This window comes from Salmo salar, chromosome 18 (assembly GCF_965601325.2).
Source record: "Salmo salar chromosome 18, fSalSal1, whole genome shotgun sequence".
In the NCBI taxonomy this organism is placed as follows: Eukaryota; Metazoa; Chordata; class Actinopteri; order Salmoniformes; family Salmonidae; genus Salmo; species Salmo salar.
Window position 1 is genome coordinate 76812624 of NC_138308.1, and position 23367 is coordinate 76835990.

Consider the following 23367-nt stretch of genomic DNA (forward strand, 5'->3'; position numbering starts at 1 on the left):
GAGGGGAAAACTGAAAACTAGCTGTTCTAGGCAGAGAGGTTTGGAACTCTCTTTGTTATTGGTCTATAAACCAATTAACCACATGGTGACGTCAACATGGAAAGCCGAAACACGCCCCCATGCAAACCTGCTGATTAGATTGTACTTTCAACCAGCAAATATCAGAAATTACACTGATCAAACTTATTCACACTTCTACAATATTAGTTTCATCAGGTGTTTTACAATATGATACAAAAAATATGGGGAAAACAGATTTTTGACTGCACTGGGCTTTTAAACAGACAATATCAGGCTCTAGCATGTTGCTATGGAAATCACAGGTAGAGCTTCACCTTCTTAGTCAAAGTTAGACTAAAGGCAGTGAGTTTTAACTGCAATTGTTACGCCACATTAAATATGCAGAACTCAACAGAACGACCAGAATCTAGCCTGGTTATGTGTCACATCATTAGCAAGCTGAAGTTCTTTCTCTTCTCTGACATTCTCTGTGGTCAATTACTGCATATTGTCTTCTCCCCTGAATAATTTTAAGACACTTCCCTTTGTGAAGTCTTAAGCTGGAAAGCCATACCAGGCTGAGACAGAGAAGGTATGCATAATTCATGCAAGCTCAATTAGTCAATGTCAACCAAACGTGCCTGGGAAATGTGGCAAAAAAAATACAGATTCAAATGCAGGTTAAAAAGATTGGTTTAAAAAGAAGTTGTCCTGATACTAAATTCATATCACAGTATGGTCGTACATTGATGACACTATTAGATTCAAACACAATTGTCCCATGGACAAAATTGTCTTAGGACTTCATTCCTTTAACATGTAATATCCATACAATGCTGTCTCAGATATTAAGGGAGTTGAAAGGAGGGGGTTGCATGTTTAATCAGACTACTCTCTACTCTGTTACTCTGTGACGTTTCACAAAGTTCATCCATCTGACTGATTTTCCTTTACCAGGAGAGTGAAGGCTATGATGATCAAAACCATCCTTTCTACCAAAGCAGTCTGATGAGAAAGTAACCATTTATATTTTACACTCAAGGAAACGCATCATATTTCCTTCCGGGAACATTAAGCCTATTTTATTTCCCAAATTAGTATTTCAACACTCAGATCTGCATTGTTTGTTGTAATCTCATTGCATCTAAATAGACTATTACCTGATTTTCCCTTTCTGTAGATATACCTAAGATTCAACCTAAGATTAGTTCCAGTCTGTCTCTGCTCGTTTTGATCCCCCAATTGTCTTGTTACTTTGAATAAGAGTGCTTCCCAAATGGCATCCTATTCCCTTTATAGTGCACTGCTTTTTACCAGTGCCCTACAGGCCCGGGTCAAAACTAGTACACTATATCGGGAATAGGGTGCCATTTGGGAAGCAGACCCAGCTATTGTTAATGTTAAAACAGATGGCTGAGCAAAATCCATTTTTACAATCAGCCACTTCGATTGGACTCCTCGCTTATGGTGGCGGAAATTATAGGTTGACCTTCATGAGAGATAAATGAGCCTATGAACATTGTATTAATCCCATTGGCCAACAGTGACTACAGCTGGACCCTAGCCATGATCTTTATAAAAAGCTGTTTTCGCAGCGCCAAGGTACACTCAAGACAAAGAGCAGAGATTGTGTATACATTGATTGTAGAAAGCGGTCTGTTTTTCCTCCAGGCACATATGTACAATAGCGTGCTCTGATGCACACACACACGCACTCTCACACGCAAGCATGCATGCGCGTGCGCACACACTCACACACACACACATATACACACACATATACACACACACAGAGTTTATGTTATGTTGACATGTGCTCCATTCAGTCAGAATGCCAAGAGCTTTTCTCACCCATACGTGCTCAGTGGTGTGTATTCATTTGGAAATGTAATGTTCTCAACAAAATACCAGCGACATATAACGATTCTTCAATCATCCTTTATTAAACTAAGTCTGGTTGCATGTTAGCTGGACATCATGCACTACTTTAAATCCAAAAGTACAAAAAAAACCACTCCTGTTGGTCTCATTTCCTTTTGGCCAATTTCTCTATCTAGAGATGGATACATTATACCCATTCTCTTCATCTTTGTTGATTCCCGTGGGCCATACCCTCCGTGAACTAATCAATGCTATAGCGTGCTTGATCAACCCCGGTTACGGTATCTGGTCCAGTAATTGAAACTCCCAAAGTTCCACCAGGATAAACAGCTGGTCAGGTCATGATCCAAGTGCTTTGAGCCTGAACTTCTGCCTCACATTCAGCTCTTAAAGCCACAATGCTTCGTTTGTTTTTCAGTCAATGGCAGCCCCACCACTTGGTTTCCTGTCAATCTAAGGGATGTGGTTGGAGGGATGTAGAAATTGCAGTTTGCACCTTTCAAAATGTTCTGTTTCCACATTCTCTGAATATGTGCACAGTCTGTTTGTTATCGTGAGGACTGGGGATGTTTTGTAAATCCAAGATGGTGGGCAATTAAATGATTAGACGATCACCTTGGATTATGTCGATAATTAGCCCTCCTGTAAGGGATAGTGTTGGAGTCTAGCTAACAAGGTCCAATTTCATTACAGCAATGATGGACCGCCAAATAACACAGAGGTTGCTCGGGTGGCGGACTCTTTGGTGAATAATCCTGGGTTTGGGACTCGCTGCATGGCCAACAACCCGATACCGTAAGTATGACCAGCGGCCATTTTAACACACCTGTCCCTCAATCCACAGATTATTACTACATTTGTTTTGTTTGCAGTGTTTCTCCTGTTTCAAATGTTCTTGCACAGCATGACAATAGCTACGTTGTCCAGGAAGTACAAGAGGCTTCTAAACAGCTTCTATCCCTAAGCCATAAGACTCCTGAACATTCGAAAGGATTGGATACCCTCTGATATGCTTGGTGTAAATGTTCCCACATTGTTTTCTTGTCTGTCATTCCTTCAGATCGCCACAAGTGCATTTTGGGTGGGGGCTATGGGTCGATTTGAAATTGGGCAAACATCTCCCCCATTGGCACATTGTTCACCTCAATAAGACAATAAACATGTTGTTTTGACCAAATCTAAAGCTGGTTGATTTGGAATTGGATCAAAATATGGCCCATTGGCATGTTTTTATAAAAATGATGTTTTGACCGAATCTGAAGTTGAATATCTCATGGAGGATAATTCTTTGAGAGACAAAGTTCGGTTTTATTCTTACATGTTCTAACACAATATCCATGCGGTAAAGTAAATCATTGACTTAATCCAACCATGGAATAAGATTCTTCAAATATTAATTGCATACGACTGAAGGCATTTACAATGTATCGTATAATACATGAATAAACATAATACATTATTCACGGCTTCATTCTAACTTATATACCACCATTTATTTTATATTCATTTGTTCTGGGGTTCCCAGAGGTGAATGATGTTTGTATTGTGTAGATTTGCCTTGTTTTTTTTACGGTTAGGGGTTGAAATAATGTTGACAATAGTAAGTACCCCTGATATCCTATATCTGCTCTATCTTCTCTCTGTCAAGCCTGATCAGGTTCAACATGCTTTATCAAGCTGTTCTGCTTCCCTAATTCTTCAGCTGCTTATTGAAACATGCTACATTACCTCCATGTTTTAGATTAGGAGACTTGTATGCTGTAGCTGTGTTGATAACGTGATTTATTATCTATGTTTAGAAAGAGCTTGACCTAAAACAGGTATTATATGAGAATGGCATGTCTTTCTGAGGATAACTGCTGAGAGTTCTTCTGCCGAAGTACCATTTTTCCTATTCGGATGTTTTCTTTATTGAATTATGCTGGTTTCTTATGAAGGTTGGCAAATGGATTCACATGTTTCATCATTATCATTGTTGTTTTACCCCTTTTTCTCCAGAAATCTCCCATGTGTCCCGAATGATTCTAAGTGGTTCACTCCCACAGTGGATCCCTCTATCAGCAACATCTTCATCAACGGAAACTGGAGCATGGCCAACCCTTCCCCTAACTGCCAGTGCAGCACTCCTCAAAAGACCACCATGTTGCCAGATTGCCCACCTGGAGCCGGTGGGCTGCCTCCCCCTCAGGTTAGTCCACAATCTGGCAACCCTAGGTCTCCCTGTAACATAACGATTTACAATCGCAGTACTAGACCTCTGGCCTGAAATGTGTACTGATCTGGCAACCTGCGTTGGACCTGAAGTCTTGTGTTAGCTCCCCGAACGAATGCCTAAGCTTTAGCTCTGCCAGCTCAAGAGGGCAGGCTTCCAACCCCAGACAAAATTGGTGCAGTGACCCAGGTGCAGTGAGGAGGAGGTCAAAGGGGGGTGAAGTGTAACATAGTTGGTTCAGTGTGTTATGTCTCTAGTGTCCGGCAATGGCAATGCAGGGGTTTGAAATTGAAGTTATCTTGCCCTCAGATGTTTCTGTTGTGAAACCATGTTTCCCAAGGTAACCCTCTTTCTTGGGGTAATACTGATTGAATGCTCTGTCTCCCCATTGTAATATATACACCTTACCAATCAATCAATTTAATCCAACAGGACAATACATTATGATCATTAACCACAATTACTATATTACAAGGGTCAACCAGAGTATTCATATCCAACACCCAATATATGCTCATATGGGAACATGTATCCAGTGAATTTGGACATTGTTTTATGACATCAATGTTACTATTGTCTCATGTCTTCCACAATAGCCTTATGGCTGGTCTTAAGACAAAAATGTATGTTGAGATAATGCGTCTCATCACTCTTTTTTTGGCAACCCGTGAACTCTGACCTCTCGTAGACCAACCCTTGGAGAGCAGGTACGGGTTAGCACTGAGCTTGCTGATGTCCACCCCCTCCCCTATAACGTCCAAGACCTGAGCTTTGTCTGTCTCCTGGAAATCAATGGCAATGTTTTATAAGCTATTAGCCTATCAACATACATGGCCAAATGCAGGAGGGCCAATGTTCCTGAGCTGACCTCTGGATTCTTAATCCTGGCTGGATCGATGGCAGGTCCTTGTGGTCACCGGGCTTGGGGCTCTTTCCCCCTAGAACCATTACATGGCCTAAATGGATTGCTCCAAACGTACACTGTAAAACCGGATAAGTTCTCTACATAAAAAACACTAATTCAATTAAATCAATATGGTGAAGTGAGCACAACAATCTTAAGTCAAAGTCTACTTAATAAGTATATAGCTGCAGTTAGTGTCGGTCAGCGAGGGAGGATGTTAATCTCATTTCTATTACAGCATATTGGATGACTGTCATTCATATACCATTCACATAACTCAATATAACATCAACAGGTTTAGGCCACTACATGATACTCACATTTTCCTATACACATCATGAGGTTACTACAACCTAGCCTATGAATTAAAGTTTTCAACATAAGTGCACAGGTCGAGAGAAAAAATTGAGTAATCAAGGTGACAGACAGTGACACATTTATTACTGCCTTGCACACTCTTGCCTGCATCTAGCTGATCTAGCGTGTAATCATTAGTCCCACAGTTACAAACGAGAGTTTCAATGATCAAATTCAGGTTTGTATATCCCTGCTTTGTTCCGTTTGCTTCCTTTTAAGAAACATTTTTCAATAGAATCGGTACAATGAATACACACCTGATCACACGCAAACACAGTTCACTTTCATAGCAGCCCCATACAAACAGCATGATCATTTTGCTCGTTGTTTAATTCCTTCTCGCATCTACGCACTGTCCTCCTCTCACCTTTTCCTATGCTTGTGTGCTTCAGTGCAGTGACCATGCGAAAAATCCTTCCCAAGCCAAACCTTCATATCATAACCGCTACACACAGCCTACATTGTTGTCACCATATTAACTAACATCATAGTCAACATAGCTACTCTAACTAACGCATTAGTAAACCCGCTATAATCATGCAGTCAGCAAGCAGTTTAGCAGTTACACCGGCGGGCAATTAATTAATAAAACCAAAAGCTTACTTTGACTTGGAAGAGTTCCAGAGTTGGATAGCCATAGCCAGCTAGCTAACATAGCATCCCTCTCTGTTTGGGCTGGGTGTTTGAGTAGGCTAAACTAGCTTGCTGCATTCTCTAGCTACTCTAAGTGAAAGTGAAAAAAAAATACAACAAAATATAGATAGCTCTCTTCTTCTCTCACTCGCTCTTGCTTCTCTTTTAAATTTAAAGAAATGCATTTGTTCAAAACTGTTCAACTATTGTCTTTCTCATTGAGTTAACTACTCACCACATTTTGTGCACTGCAGTGTAGACAGAGAATTACTAGAATGGACAAAGCTCCTCAGACCATTTCAATTTGACTGGATAGACGGAAGCAGTCATCGTGTGGGTTATCGGTCCACTCAATATGGCCGCCGGTCCACTCAATCACAGAACATTGACTTGAAGGGGAAATGCTATTCCATGGCTCCAATATCTTGAATGGTAATGAAAAAGCTAGACATTGATGGACAGGTGCATTCTAACTTTTATTGGAAATGGCTTTTGGTGTTTACACAAGGTTTGTTCTCTGCCAGTGCATTATGGGTTATTATTTGAGGTATGTGAGATGAGAGTCTGAGTGTGCCAAGTGATCTTGGAAACATATCTATCATAAAGATGGTAGATTATAGTCCATTACAGGACCAGAGGGAAATGTGTCTGCATACATAATGCTTTTTGTTACATTCTAGGGTCGTTCATGCTTGGCTCATTGACAGTCGTTCATGTCTTGACATGAGCTGTTTCTGTTCTGCTGGGTTTTAGGAAACCAAAAAATGTTCTAAGAAAATATGTTCCGCTCCCGCAAATGGTTTAAGTGCAATGACAAAAAGTTAAAGGGAATGAATGTACCCCTGAATAATGAACTCATGATCTAAATCTATCCCGGTTATAGGGCACGCAAAAAGTTATAATAATGTATAAAGTTTCGCAAATGATCAAAAGCACTGAAAGTCAGTATACAGTACCCAGTGGTTTGATTGACTGATTATTTTCCTTTTTTTCTTGGTGTCTTGGCATGTAAATAGAAAGTCAATATCCCACATTTACACACAAAAACTAAAACCAGTCCTTTGAGTCGTGCTTTTCAAGACACAAACATCTACGAATCCCAATACTACTAGATGGGGTAGTCATGACATTCACTGTTTTGATTCTGGGGGCTTTGTATTGACAGCCACATCGTTTTCTTCCCTCAGACAGAAATACCACCTGTCTATTTTGTCAATCAACTCCTGGTTTGATGTGCCTGTCCAAATCCCAGCTGGGAGATATCTGTGGACACTCCTTGAGACTGAGGACAAACACTCTACTGGTGAGGAGGCGTGAGGTTGATTTGATAGGTGATCGACAGAGTTAGTCACCCACTTGAATGGTACATTCAACAGTTGATCAAAGACCAAAATAGGGTGATAAATCAAATACAGTGGATGTATAAATTTACATTCTTGTCAGAGAAGATGTAAGGAGTGACACTTTATCCCTGCAGCGCTATGCGAAGGTGTGATGCCTTTTGACATGTATTTGCAGACAGTGTTTTGACTTGCACAGACAGTTTGTGAAAAGTTCCTCTGTTTTTCACCCTTCTTTCCCCTCTCTTTTACCCCCTCCTGTTCTTAGAGGAACTTGAATGTCTAAGAGGCGGATATAGTACTGACACAGTTTCCAAACAAATATCCAAAAGCACAGTCTGACAAATCTGAGATCATTTGGTTCTGTGGAGCTTGTGAGGGAGATGACTGTTTTTTTCTGCTTGGCGTCATGTTCTGAAGTACAGATGTAGGATCTTAATGTGATCACCCTGTGGCACGAGATTTAAGATTTAAAAAGGCTTCTGATATTTGTAATTTCCCCTTTTACATTTCAGACTTGATTTTCCCTTATATCAAATGTATCAACTCCTACAAAAATATCCATGAATTATAATCCACATAATAATTCACATTTTGTCATGCTGCAAGATTATTTTCCTGCTGTAGCAAACTGGCTCAAATTAAAACCCTACATCTGTATCGCATAAACTTGGAATGAATATTTAGATGTTTGACTGTGAAGCCTTTGAATATTTTTCTAAGATTGCTAATTGGGATGTTTGACAAAATCTTGGCAAAGAGGAACTCTTATACACACACACACACGGAGACAGACGGAGACAGACGGAGACAGACAGTCAGACGGAGACAGACAGTCAGACGGAGACAGACAGGCAGGCAGGCAGGCAGGCAGGCAGGCAGGCAGGCAGACAGGCAGGCAGGCAGGCAGGCAGGCGGAGACAGACGGACAGACACATGAGAGAGGCTGGAAGTAGCACATAGTAGGTCACAGAGCAGGGCCCCTGAAGCAGGTTAGAGGTTAAATGCCAGTAGGTGGCACCTAAGATTCTGATATTAGCAACCCAACCTGCCCAACCTGTGTGTTTGTGAATGCCAATGCGTATGCATGCATGTGTGTTAGTGTGTACACATTTGTGTCTGCTGAGTCCTCTCAGACAGACAGTAAGAGGCCCTTGAAAGCCAAAGGCTTCCCTTAACGACAGCCCATGCTGTTTGGTGAAAATACCCTTTTTAAAGACGCACGGCTCATCCCCAGTCCTCATCTCTTCCCCCCATCCTTCCGTCCTTCCAAGAGCTCATTTATAGCGATGGACTATCACAAGACGTCAGCCGTTGCCGGATATATAATACCTCGTTGAGCTTGTGCGAGCCTCACAGTGTACCCCCACATCCTGTGACAAAGCAGGGCCTATTTGAAGTCGCGGTTGGAAAACGGTATTATGGGATATGGATTGTTGTCGAGACAGTCGGACGAAAGGAATACCCTTTGTGTGGCCTTTCTTATTCTGACACATGGATGTTCCGGATCTCGACGAGGTTATCAAGGTGAGACGTGCTGTTGAATACATTACACGAGTCTCTCTCTCCTTCTCAATTTTTTTCCGTCCCTTCTCTAAGATCACTGTATTTTGATTGTATCTCTTTCTGCCACTCTTCCCTTCACATGGTGTTGTTCAAACACAAGCGTTCAATGGTATTTGGGGAATTTTTGGAATAGGTTGGATGATGTTGGACCATATAATCCATGCCTTTAATGAGCATGGAACATTAATGCCACGTGTAGGCCTGATGAACAAGTCAGAAGGATGAATGTTACATTTCCTACCGGCAAGACATGAGAACGTCTACTTCATTCTCCTCAAGCAGAGCTAAATGACTCATCAGTTGTATGACACAAGAATGCTTTCATTGTGATTTGTCGCATGCTGTCTAAAACAGCAGTCCTATTGGAACATACAGTATTTTACCCACATATCTTGTACGTCATTCTGAAGGAAGATGACATTCCACGCCATCTGCCCTTGTGAGTTCAGAGGAATAAGCTATACTACTCTTCAGATTTGGGAGACAGAGGTACAGACATGAAACATATAAAGATAGATGCACTTGTCGCGGGATGAATCCCACCCCCGCACACACACGCACGCACGCACGCGCACACACACACACACACACACACACACACACACACACACACACACACACACACACACACTGGCACACACTGGCACATGCACACACTCAGGCACTGACCATACACAGTCGGGGCCAAAAGTTTTGAGAATGACACAAATATTAATTTTCACAAAAACTGCTGCCTCAGTTTGTATGATGGCAATTTGCATATACTCCAGAATGTTATGAAGAGTGATCAGATGAATTGCAATTAATTGCAAAGTCCCTCGTTGCCATGCAAATGAACTGAATCCCCCCAAAAATCATTTCCACTGCATTTCAGCCCTGCCACAAAAGGACCAGCTGACATCATGTCAGTGATTCGCTCGTTAACACAGGTGTGAGTGTTGACGAGGACAAGGCTGGAGATCACTCTGTCATGCTGATTGAGTTCGAATAACAGACTGGAAACTTCAATGGGAGGGTGGTGCTTGGAATCATTGTTCTTCCTCTGTCAAACATGGTTACCTAAAAGGAAACACATGCCGTCATCATTGCTTTGCACAAAAAGGGCTTCACAGGCAAGGATATTGCTGCCAGTAAGATTGAACCTAAATCAACCATTTATCGGATCATCAAGAACTTCAAGGAGAGCGGTTCAGTTGTTGTGAAGATGGCTTCAGGGCGCCCCAGAAAGTCCAGCAAGCGCCAGGACTGTCTCCTAAAGTTGATTCAGCTGCGGGATCGGGGCACCACCAGTACAGAGCTTTCTCAGGAATGGCAGCAGGCAGGTGTGAATGCATCTGCACGCACAGTACGGCAAAGACTTTTGGAGGATGGCCTGGTGTCAAGAAGGGCCGCAAAGAAGCCACTTCTCTCCAGGAAAAACATCAAGGACAGACTGATATTCTGCAAAAGGTACAGACTGTTGAGGACTGGGGTAAAGTCATTTTCTCTGATGAATTCCCTTTCCGATTGTTTGGGGCATCCGGAAAAAAGCTTGTCCGGAGAAGACAAGGTGAGCGCTACCATCAGTCCTGTGTCATGCCAACAGTAGAGCATCCTGAGACCATTCATGTGTGGGGTTGCTTCTCAGCCAAGGGAGTGGGCTCACTCACAATTTTGCCTAAGAACACAGCCATGAATAAAGAATGGTATCAACACATCCTCCGAGAGCAACTTCTCCCAACCATCCAGGAACAGTTTGGTGACGAACAATGCCTTTTCCAGCATGATGGAGCACCTTGCCATAAGGCAAAAGTGATAACTAAGTGGCTCGGGGAACAAAACATCAATATTTTGGTTCCATCGCCAGGAAACTCCCCAGACCTTAATCCCATTGATAACTTGTGGTCAATCCTCAAGGCAGGTGGACAAACAAAACCCCACAAATTCTGACAAACTCCAAGCATTGAGTATGCAAGAATGGGCTGCCATCAGTCAGGATGTGGCCCAGAAGTTAATTGACAGCATGCCAGGGCAGATTGCAGAGGTCTTGAAAAAGAAGGGTCAACACTGCAAATATTGACTCTTTGCATCAACTTCATGTAATTGTCAATAAAAGCCTTTGACACTTGTGAAATGCTTGTAATTATACTTCAGTATTCCATAGTAACATCTGACAAAAATATCTAAAGACACTGAAGCAGCAAACTTTGTGAAAATATATATTTGTGTCATTCTCACACACACACACAGACACACACACACACACACACACACACACACACACACACACACACACACACACACACACATACACACACACACACACGCACACACACAAACACACACACACACCAACTCAGTGTTAATTTATCAAACAATGAATGCTATAGATCTTACCTGTGTGCCGTAGTCTTGAATGGGGGGGGGCTTGAATTGATTTGTATCTCAGGCAGACCCACCAACAGAAACCCAGAACATACAGAGAATACATTCCCTTTAAAGTGGATTTATTTTCTTTTATCCCTGCTATCCTCCCAATATGCCCTTGAAAAACTGCAGAAAGGAAAGGAAGCGAGAATAAAACAGGCCCACACAGACACAGTAGTTAGTGTGAAATTGTTGTTTCCATGGAAATGGCATGTGACAGTAAGTCTTATTACCAAATCTCAGGTATTGACTCTCATTGGCGATATTTAACCTTCACAGATGAAAAGGCCTCCATTCATGCAAAGGAATTGATAAAGCCGCCGTGCTCTGGGTATTACAATTGATGTCTTTATCATCAGGAGACCGCTCTAACTACAGACTGTTTGCAAATGATTCTCCTCATCTACTGCTGCATAGCCCTGCCCCCATTATCTTTCAAATAAATCATTGAAGTTGTGCATATTTTCTTCATTCAACACGTTTGTGAGTAGAGGTGGGAGTTCTTGAAAATGCTTATATCCCAATTCAATGAAATATGCTTTCGGAAGCCTTCAAAAACAACCCTTAATATAGTAACAATAACATATGCCATACATATGCACACATTTTACATATGGGTGGTCCTTGGAATCAAAACCACTAGACAATCCCTTGCAAAAACTATTTTGAATGAATGAAGCACACTTAGTTCACAAAACATGAGTACAGCAAGAGATATTGAAAACTAGGCATTCAAACTTCCACTGTTACTGATGTACTCCTGTTTTCTAATTGGCCAGGGGTCCAAATTGGACAAGTTTAAGGGCAACCCTCCCTGTTTCAAATTACTTTTTCGTATTTTTTTCTTCAGGGTGTTGTCCTGGCATGGTAATGCATTGTTATTATATTGTACATCAACATTACCAATTTCCATTGTATTACCTGAACAATATGAATCAGAGTTCAGCTTATTGGGAACGGAACCCCTCATTGACCAGCCTAAGCCACACTATGACGTAAACATATCTGAAAATAAGCAACGAAATGTATTTGCAAGTCCTGCAACCTGGAATCAAGCAGAGAGAACAAACAATTTGGGTTGGCCACATCTTTGCTTCAAGAGATTACTGTTGTTTTATTTAGGCTTTTACCCCCAAGATCCATTTTAGTGTTAAATGACCTGTCCGAACCAGTGCGTTCAACAAGGAAAGGCGTCTTGGAAAACAAAAGTGAAAAGGTTGTGAGGTCACGAGATGAGGCAGATGGTGGAATGAGGCCCAGTAATTTGTTTTAGTTTTTGGGGAGTAAAACTAGGCTCTGCCGCTGATAGTATATCTACAGTGTTGACTTGTAAAGATGGAAATGTCTCTCGCAAACACAGGGAAAACACCCCAGCAGCTTATGTTTGTGTTCTTTTGAACACAGCCTTATGTCGGAGGTTGATCCACACAGCAAGGTGAGGTGTTGTCAATAGATTTTCTTCAAACCAATGTCTGTTGTGCGGTGTGCGAACGAAGGTACTCAAAACAGATTTTGCAGTTCCAAGTTAAGTTGTTTTAAGGGTGGCACAAATCATACTTCATTGACAGCATGGCCAATGTTGAATGTTTATCATTTTTAACTAGGAAAAGCCACTCCACTGAATAGCAGGCTAATGATTGCTTTGCAATGATTGCAGTTAGCCACTGATTCCTTCCAATCCACTCATTGTTGAATTTGCAATTTCCAATTTGTTGTGTAATATTTATGTCCAATAGCCAATGAGCAACGATACGTTTTAGCTATAATTTATCTTCATATGACAAGGATTAAAAAGGATTTACCAATAGATTGTCGACTTGATTCATGATAATGACTGCTAGCTAAGATTTTGAAAGTATGATGTTGACGTGATCAGTCCAATCGAAGCTACTGGAGATATAATGTGTTTTGATGTCATTTTATCTGTGGCCAATGACATTGAGCCTTCTTGGATGGGCACTAATGTAACTCTATGGCAGCACCCAAGGGGCTTGAATTTTCTAGCTCTACCCTTAGACTTGGCGGTGACGTAGTGTCCCCATGAGTGACAGAACACTGAGCCAATCATGGCGCAACACTCTGTATTTTCTGCTGGCTTGCCCCACCACCACAGAAAGCCCTGAGCTAGGCTGAAACACCTGCATTTTGGAGCTGCCTTACTCAAGAAAACAAAAAAGAGACCATGTTTTTATGCAGCTTTATTAACTTAACTTTATTAACTTTATTAACTTAATATATGTATATTTTTACATTGTTTACAAACTGATATGTGACACATATTAATTAATATGCAAAAGCCCCCCATACAAAACAGGAAAGCCCCCCCATAAATGTGGGGCTCAAAACAGGTGGGGCTCTGCAAATAACTTACCAGCAGTTACTTTACCAAGACTCAGCTCCACAAACAAGACAGGTACAGCACTTTTGACGGGAAATTATAATTATAAGTCGTGCCTTTCTGGAAATGGGAATTATATGTTGTGTCTTTAAAAACATAAGAAAACACAATTGACTTGATCATAACTGAGCATTTCTGAGAGAATCAACAAACTAGATGAGACATACTCTGCCTAGGCCTCCAAAGCTACATACAGCAGATGGCACACATAGTTTAAAGCAGAGCTCTATGTCCCGACGATTGCATTCCGTTGCTGTCTGGTGAAAACCTCTTATCTCCAAAACAAAAACCTTTCAGGAAATTACCATATTTTCCCATTAACGAACATACAATTATGGAACTTCAGAAGCTATTTTGAATACATGTTCTTGTTCTTAGAGTCATGAAATGTTCCAAGTACATCGAGGGGAGTTAATGCTTTCAGTAATTAAAATAAAGAATGCAAATTGACAAAAATGGAGTTTAAAGGTTTTCATCAGACAGCGACGATTTGTTTGTGCCAGGTAAAATTGGACGTTGGTCTTTGAGGTTTGCAACACGAGGCTCACGTAGTTTTAAGCAGAACTCTACATCCAGAAGATTGCATTTGTTTGTGCCAGGTAGAATTGGTAGTTGGTCTTTGAGGTTTCCCAAGATACAGAGGCTATATGCAGAGATTAGTAAGAACACTGCCTACCCTCTTAAGGTCTCTCTAACACTGCAGCATGTCAGCTCAGGTTTGATTACTCTGAGTTTACATATGCCTCTCCTGTTTGCCTCTTCTGTGTGTCATCAACCTGCAGTCATCTGGTCGAGAGCGACAGATGCGTGCGGAATAAGAGATGTCATGTATAGGAAGTGCGGGTAAATAGTTGGGATATATAAGACGTAGATGGCCAATATGCCTTAAAATGACTTGTGAAGTCGAGAGCGGCATATGCTCGTGGAATGATTGATGTGAGGTATAGAATGACAAGTGTAGAGAGAGCATTCTATGTACAGTAAATCATCTAGATGAGAAGTGGCTGATGGGAGGAGATACCTGAGAACATGCTCATTGTAAAGGCTGAAATGGAATAATTGGAAAGGTACCAAATACATCCAACACATGGTTGCTATTTCATTCATTCCATTTCAGCCATTACAATGACGTCCTCCGATATCTATCAATGGAGTTACATAAATAGCTGACACATACGGTGTCCATATTAGGACACACGTCCATGGAATGTTGGAAGAGACCTCACGTTATCTGTGGTTTCGATTGGAGGATGTGGAAATAGGCCAAGGCAATTAGACTCATGCTGGCTGTGAGCTGTACGGTTAAGTCAACTCTCTATCTGTTTGTTTATGCCTGAGTTCCTGCTGCTCGGACAGGAGACCCAGATTTTTCAGTGCTAAACAGTGTATTGTGCTGTGACTCATCTGCTTCTTCCTGTTACACAACTTCCTTCTTGCTTCACTAGTAGAGAAACTACATTTTCCAGTAGTGTGGAGTTAGTTGAACTACATTTCCCAGAAGTGTGGAGTTAGTTGAACTAAGTTTCCCAGTAGTGTGGAGTTAGTTGAACTAAGTTTCCCAGTAGTGTGGAGTTAGTTGAACTACGTTTCCCAGTAGTGTGGAGTTATTTGAACTACATTTCCCAGTAGTGTGGAGTTAGTTGAACTAAGTTTCCCAGTAGTGTGGAGTTAGTTGAACTACGTTTCCCAGTAGTGTGGAGTTAGTTGAACTACGTTTCCCAGTAGTGTGGAGTTAGTTGAACTAAGTTTCCCAGTAGTGTGGAGTTAGTTGAACTACATTTCCCAGTAGTGTGGAGTTAGTTGAACTACATTTCCCAGTAGTGTAGGGTTAGTTGAACTAAGTTTCCCAGTAGTGTGCTGTTAGTTGAACTAAGTTTCCCAGTAGTGTAGGGTTAGTTGAACTAAGTTTCCCTGTAGTGTGAAGTTAGTTGAACTACATTTCCCAGTAGTGTAGGGTTAGTTGAACTAAGTTTCCCTGTAGTGTGGAGTTTGTGTAACTACATTTCCCAGTAGTGTAGGGTTAGTTGAACTACATTTCCCAGTAGTGTGGAGTTAGTTGAACTACATTTCCCAGTAGTGTAGGGTTAGTTGAACTAAGTTTCCCTGTAGTGTAGGGTTAGTGTAACTACATTTCCCAGTAGTGTGGAGTTAGTTGAACTACATTTCCCAGTAGTGTAGGGTTAGTTGAACTAAGTTTCCCTGTAGTGTGGAGTTAGTGTAACTACATTTCCCAGTAGTGTAGGGTTAGTTGAACTACATTTCCCAGTAGTGTGGAGTTAGTTGAACTACATTTCCCAGTAGTGTAGGGTTAGTTGAACTAAGTTTCCCTGTAGTGTAGGGTTAGTGTAACTACATTTCCCAGTAGTGTGGAGTTAGTTGAACTACATTTCCCAGTAGTGTAGGGTTAGTTGAACTAAGTTTCCCTGTAGTGTGGAGTTAGTGTAACTACATTTCCCAGTAGTGTAGGGTTAGTTGAACTAAGTTACCCTGTAGTGTGGAGTTAGTTGAACTACATTTCCCTGTAGTGTGGAGTTAGTTAAAGTACTTTCAAAATAACATGGTTCTTTCGTAGACAACTAATTTTCTCAACATGTAGTGGGTTAGAGTGTTAAAAGCTCATCACTACACATTCATCTAATTTGAAGTAGAGTCCTGCTATTACGTATTGCAGACTGCATTTTCTGCAGTTGGCCTGTATCTTCAGTTCAACCAGGGGTGGATTTGGAAAGTCCATCTAACTATCTGACCAAATAAATTCTGGTCAGATAATACAGATTACATTTTTACATTTTTTTACATTTTAGTCATTTAGCAGACGCTCTTATCCAGAGCGACTTACAGCATTGAATGCATACATTTCATAGATTTTTTTTTTTTTTTCTGTGCTGGCCCCCCGTGGGAATCGAACCCACAACCCTGGTGTTGCAAACACCATGCTCTACCAACTGAGCTACAGGGAAGGCTAGATTACTGGGCAAGCAGTTGAAAAAAGATGAAAATAAGAACAACATGGAACCCTCCAAATATCTATCTGAGGGACTGGTATCTGAGAGACAGATAGGCACACAAACAAGCTTTCGGAAAAGAACCACCGGCCTTGCACTTCCCCTCTCCCCTCCTAATCCGCCCCCTCGCCCCAACCAAACTAGGAATGAATTAACAAGCAGACGCCTGTTTGCATACATATCCATGTCATTACTAAACGACATAGAAAATAGGCATACAAACACAACTTATCAGCATGGGGGAGGCTATTTCAACTCATTATGTGGGCAGTGTTGTTTACCATCGGTTAGCGCGATAAGCTAGGAACCCAGTGAAGGGTGGAGAGAACACAACTGGGCAAAAGGGAGTCAGGGTGGGGAGGGTGATGAAGGCGCATGAGGCTCGGCTTGGGGCGCTCTGGACCCTAATAAGCAGTCTCCATTAGCGTTGCCAAGAAATCCTTCTAATCAGCGTAGTATCCCGACACCAGGAAATAAACTGGGCCAGACAGGAGGGGCTTGCTAGTTGTTAGCACGTGTTGGATGTGACTATGGAGGGTATGTGGAGTGGACGCACACCACAGTGTCGCATCCTCCCTAATTGTGTCTTTGAACGTGCCAATTTATGGAGAGTACGGGCTAATGAGGGCCCTTTGACATTAGCCACAGCTTTGGCTGTATCATAGTGATGGGGAAGGCTCCAACAGGCTCACTATTAGGATCAGGTTCAGTGTTCTTAGTTGGGTTCCACAGCGCCACGCATATCTGAGTTGTTTATGGTTAGAAATGTGGCTGGTGCCGCCATCGTGCAATAATGATTGGAGTGCTTCCACCCTGTTTGTATTAGAATGGTGTGGCCATTGTTTTGGCTGAACTTTTTCGATCATGATCATAGTGCCTGGCTTTCAACGGTAGACATGGCAACCGGTAGTTGGGATTCATTTTTTATTTTTTTGTCTTTGATCTCTTTGACATTGTGTTAAAACAAACACCATATTATTCGTCAACAGCTGATTGGAAATGTAGATCAGGTACTGGTACATTTCAGTGCCCAATCAGTGAATCAGATAGAGGGTTGAAGTACATAGCCTGCCAGACATATTTTTGTTTTATTTTGCACAATACAATATCTGGAGCTTGTATGTATCACCACTGCTGTGTGGCTCAGTTTGTATGGTGAAGCGCTTGCAACGTCAGGGGTTGTGGGTTTAAATCTCGCTACCAAAATGTACGGACGTGGGGTTGTATGTCCCTTTGGATAAATGCGTCTGCTAAGACGGCATGTCGTTGCTATTTTATCCATTGCTTTGAATGCGCAATTTTTTTCTTCATATTTTCCTCTTAAGCCACCTTAGAAGTCTGTACACTTTAGCGAAACGCACATCACATGTCAGTGAGTGCTGGGCTGAAGAGGACGTACGTATCTTCGAAATAATACCATCTCATTATCATGTCTTTCCAGAGGACCCAGAATACAACGGACACACTGCAGGACCTGACGGGGCGGAACATGACAGACTTCCTCTTAAAGACCTACAAGGAAGCAGGGAGAAAAAGGTAATTTTACTTCTTTTACCAGACACTATTATCCAGAGTGGTCATTTTGCATTCACCTAAGTGCTTGGTAGAACTTGCGTAACATTCAGATATAATGCCAACAATGCGACCGGAGTTATCTAAGATAACGTGCATAATGTTAAACTCAAGGTCCTGTTCATGATAACTAATCTAAGAGTCAAATGAAAGGTTACTGTTTAGGTGTGTGTGTGTGTGTGTGTGTGTGTGTGTGTGTGTGTGTGTGTGTGTGTGTGTGTGTGTGTGTGTGTGTGTGTGTGTGTGTGTGTGTGTGTGTGTGTGTGTGTGTGTGTGTGTGTGTGTGTGTGTGTGTTTATTCCTGTGTTTGTGTGTCCATGCGTTTTCATATCTTATTAAATTGCACTGTGATCTCTGCCCCCACAACTACCACTACCCACCACTCAAGGTATGGAGGGATTTCTGTCGGAGGAGTCAACTCCCAAGTCAGGATGACTGAACCGGAAATAGAAACTGTGATCAGGGATTTGAGGAGCCTATTAAATTCCTCCCAGGTATGCTATGGATATTGGAATCGTGGTAGCCTTCCTGCCGGCCGTGGTACAGCTTGACTACTGAGGGAAAGCGCATTCATTTAATATGTGCCTGTGTGGGAGGAGGATAGACAAGGTACGTTTGCTGCGGTTGAAAGCCAGAAGGGGTCTTTGGAGACCTCAATTCACTGAGGTCCTTGGATGTTGTTTATCTATGTTCAATTATGCATAGACGTAGAAACCAAGGACAAACCCAGCTTATAAACCGGCCTGATAGCTAATGCTAAGCTTGTGCTCTTTGTGAAACATGGACTTGAATCTGCTTGAGTGACTCTTGAATTTCAATACATTACCTTCAAATCGAACTCAGAGGAAAGTTAAAACTCAGATAGACTTTTTGGTGTCCATGGAAACTGGGTATGATGTATTTCAAAAAATGTAGTTCTTCCTCTCTTTCTCCTCAACACACTCAAACAAGCGTACACACTCCCACTCTATCTATCTACTATCTCTCTCTCTCTCTCTCTCCCTTTCACTTACACTTACACACATACCCTCCCACACACACACATACCCTCCCCCCCCCCCACACACACACACACACACACACACACACACACACACACATACCCTCCCACACACACACACATACCCTCCCACACACACACACACACCCTCCCACACACACACACACACCCTCCCACACACACACACACACCCTCCCACACACACACACATACCCTCCCACACACACACACACATACCCTCCTACATACACACACACCCTCCTACACACACACACACACACACACACACACACACACACACACACACACACACACACACACACACACACACACACACACATACCCTCCAACACACACACACACACACATATACCCTCCAACACACACACACATACATACCGTCCCACACACACACACACACACATACCCTCGCACACACACATACACACATACCCTCCCACACACACCCACATACCCTCCTACATACACACACACATACCCTCCTACATACACACACACATACCCTCCTACATACACACACACACCCTCCTACACACACACACACACACATACCCTCCAACACACACACACACACACACACACACACACACACACACACACACACACACACACACACACACACACACACACACACACACACACACACACACACACACACACACACACATACCCTCCCACATACACACACACATACCCTCCCCACACACACACACACACACACACACACACACACACACACACACTTATCCTCCCACACACATACCCTCCCACAAACACACACACATACCCTACCACACACATACCCTCCCACACACATTAAATGTTCAAACCTGTCGAAAGCCCGGACCTCAAACTTCTGTGAGATCAGCAGAATGTTGCCCACCCTCGGGGCATCTTCCCCATCCTTACCCAGGGCACTTCTCCACGCTCCAGATTCTCTACGCTAACACAACTTTAATTAGTCGCCGCAGTGATGATGTAACTCTAACGGCCGAGCATGAGCCGTTCCCAGCTCTGTGCCTTTCCCTTATTAAAGTGGAAAATTGTCCTTGAGATATGGCTAACTCGCTGACTGTGACTGGGTCCCAAATGGTACCCTATATAGTGCAGTATTTTGGGCCGGGCCAAAATAGGGTGTCATTTAGAACGCAATCTGTGTCTCCTTGGGTTGCAGAAGGAGAGAGAACAGTAGTACTCTGCTGTACCACCTGACTGGGCTGGAAGTTAGCTTTTAAATTCACGTTCATTTTTGGGGGGAGGGGGTTCCACGGCTGAAATTGAAATGAGACTCAAAGGATTCTGGGATTGATTAGGATGACGGATATAATAACATGGTAGAAACAAAACACACCGTGCTTGAAGACGATTAAGACAGACTAGTAAATAAAGTAGTCAAATGCAGTCAAGTACAGTGTCTTGAGAGCCATACCAAAACAGCTTTTAACATAGGTTGCAACTTGTCACGCACTCGACACAACACGTCGTGCCACAGTCGTATCACTGGCCATGGCTGTGGCGGCCGGCCGGCTCATTTGCCATACAACCATCACTTTTTTCTCATTTGCCATCACCCTTGAGGAGGAAGTTGTTTCGTAAGGGATTAGCAGCAGTAAACGCTCGCTGGGGTTCCATAATCCCCCTCTGTCTCGCCCGCGGTGAGTCTTCCCGTCTGGCTAAGAAACCAGTCGAACAAGCAGCTAATTCTCAGGAAGACCCCATTCCCATGTTGTGCCTGCTATGTTGCCAACCTGCGCCAGACTCTTTCTCCCTACACCTCAACCCCCTCGGGTTTCCTCCTCCCTCTAATCCCATTCCTCAAAAGGGAGAAGTAAAAGCAAAATATACATAAAAGCAAAATGTGAGTCCCAGCTTTGAGGAAAGGAGAATTACAGACAGAAAAATGTGTTGTAGTTCCTGGGCTCATGAATAGTAAATGAGCTAGAACAGGGAAGTAATTTAACACAGATACGTCTGTACGTACACAACGTCAGTTGGGCATAGAGGAAAGGGCAGAGTTGGGACATCCAGCTATCTTATGTCACTGCCTTATCCGCTTGTTGCCCTAGCGTAAATATCCCCCACAAAAATACTATCTAGCAATATTGAGTGCATTATTGAGTGCATTTCGTAAGTGGTTAGTTTGCATCAACCTTCCCTAAAAACACTGCGAAGGTTTTGTCTGAAAATTCCAAATTGCGATGTTCTGGCATGTCTGCCTCGTGATTTGCTGGGAGAGTTGTCTGTCTTTTAAGAGGACCCTCCCCTTTTCGAAGTTAGTAAGAGAATCCATCATTAATCCCAGACCAAGTGCTGTCGCTGCCTTAGGTCTGGACTCCATAGGACCCAAGCAAAGTCCGATTTGAAGATGAGAGAAAAGATATGATGATAGTGAAATGTTCATGGGCCTGTTCCCATCCTAGTCCTCTCGGGGGTGGCATGGGGTCATCTCTCTCTCTTTCCCTCCCCCTCTTCCTTCCTCTCTCGTGTTGTAGGCTTTTGATAAAGGTGAGGGGAGCCATTTGCATTTATTTATATTACACCTGTAACGTGTGCAGTGTGCGCCGGGTTGAACTGGGCACAGGCAGGATGATGGGCCATTGCAAATCACACGCGGCGGCCCAGTCATCTGCAGCAAGCCCATTTCACATGAAACATGACCAGAGTGTATTTTTTGAGGCGACCCATTCAGCCCACTTCTGCTTGGTCCTGTAGCTGTCGTGTGCTATATGTTATAACACCATGTTATTTCCATAGTGAGAAAAGAGAGACATATGTAAAAAAAAACACAAAAAAAAAATGAAGAGAGGAGAGCGAAACAAGTGGAAGGCAGTCCTGGGTTGTCGAAGTCACTCGGCCCCCACTCGGTCATCAACATTGACTCATTCGGCTCCCACTCCCACCTGCCCTCTATAGCTCTAGTACTCAGGGGCCGTATGCATCAAGCATCTCAGAGCAGGAGTGCTGACTTAAGATCAGTTTTTGTATCATTTAGATCACAATAGATAAGATGACATGGACATGGGGGCAAGCGAAAGGCAGTGTTGCAGGTTTGCCAAAATAACAAGAGAATGAATGTTATTTCTCAAGCGTATATAAAGAAAGTGGGCCTCAGCAACCTACAGGTATTGCTGAGAGACCTATCCCTCTCTCCTGTTCTATGTTGTTTTGCATTTGAAAGAGGATATGTATTTTCCCAAGTGTGTCCAATTAAGCCTTTTTCTTTTTTTCTAAATTCTCTCCTTCATTAGGATAACACGACCGATCAGATGCTCCTGAATACCGAGACGCTCCTGAAAGAGCTCGGGACCAGGGATAACGTCAAGGTATTATATCGCTGGTGTAGCCTAAGGCTGGTATAGCCTAACGCTGGTGTAGCCTAACGCTGGTGTAGCCTAAGGCTGGTATAGCCTAACGCTGGTGTAGCCTAACGCTGGTGTAGCCTAAGGCTGGTATAGCCTAACGCTGGTGTAGCCTAAGGCTGGTATAGCCTAACGCTGGTGTAGCCTAACGCTGGTGTAGCCTAACGCTGGTGTAGCCTAAGGCTGGTATAGCCTAACGCTGGTGTAGCCTAACGCTGGTGTAGCCTAAGGCTGGTATAGCCTAACGCTGGTATAGCCTAAGGCTGGTATAGCCTAAGGCTGGTATAGCCTAACGCTGGTGTAGCCTAACGCTGGTGTAGCCTAAGGCTGGTATAGCCTAACGCTGGTGTAGCCTAACGCTGGTGTAGCCTAAGGCTGGTATAGCCTAACGCTGGTGTAGCCTAAGGCTGGTATAGCCTAACGCTGGTGTAGCCTAACGCTGGTGTAGCCTAACGCTGGTGTAGCCTAACGCTGGTGTAGCCTAAGGCTGGTATAGCCTAACGCTGGTGTAGCCTAACGCTGGTGTAGCCTAACGCTGGTGTAGCCTAACGCTGGTATAGCCTAAGGCTGGTATAGCCTAACGCTGGTGTAGCCTAACGCTGGTGTAGCCTAAAGGCTGGTATAGCCTAACGCTGGTGTAGCCTAACGCTGGTGTAGCCTAACGCTGGTGTAGCCTAACGCTGGTATAGCCTAAGGCTGGTATAGCCTAAGGC

The 23367-nt window shown here is 43.0% G+C and overlaps 1 protein-coding gene across 2 annotated transcripts in view; it reads left to right on the forward strand.

Moving 5' to 3' along the window:
* The window catches only part of LOC106577627 (phospholipid-transporting ATPase ABCA1), a 229420-nt gene that overhangs the window by 133731 nt on the left and 72322 nt on the right, over positions 1 to 23367 (forward strand). For both annotated transcript variants that reach the window (XM_014155904.3, XM_014155905.3), the window contains exons 31-35: positions 2575 to 2676; positions 3880 to 4069; positions 18144 to 18238; positions 18663 to 18768; positions 22544 to 22618. In XM_014155904.3, the coding sequence (XP_014011379.3) occupies positions 2575 to 2676; positions 3880 to 4069; positions 18144 to 18238; positions 18663 to 18768; positions 22544 to 22618 (568 nt within the window). The remainder of the gene's footprint in view (positions 1 to 2574; positions 2677 to 3879; positions 4070 to 18143; positions 18239 to 18662; positions 18769 to 22543; positions 22619 to 23367) is intronic.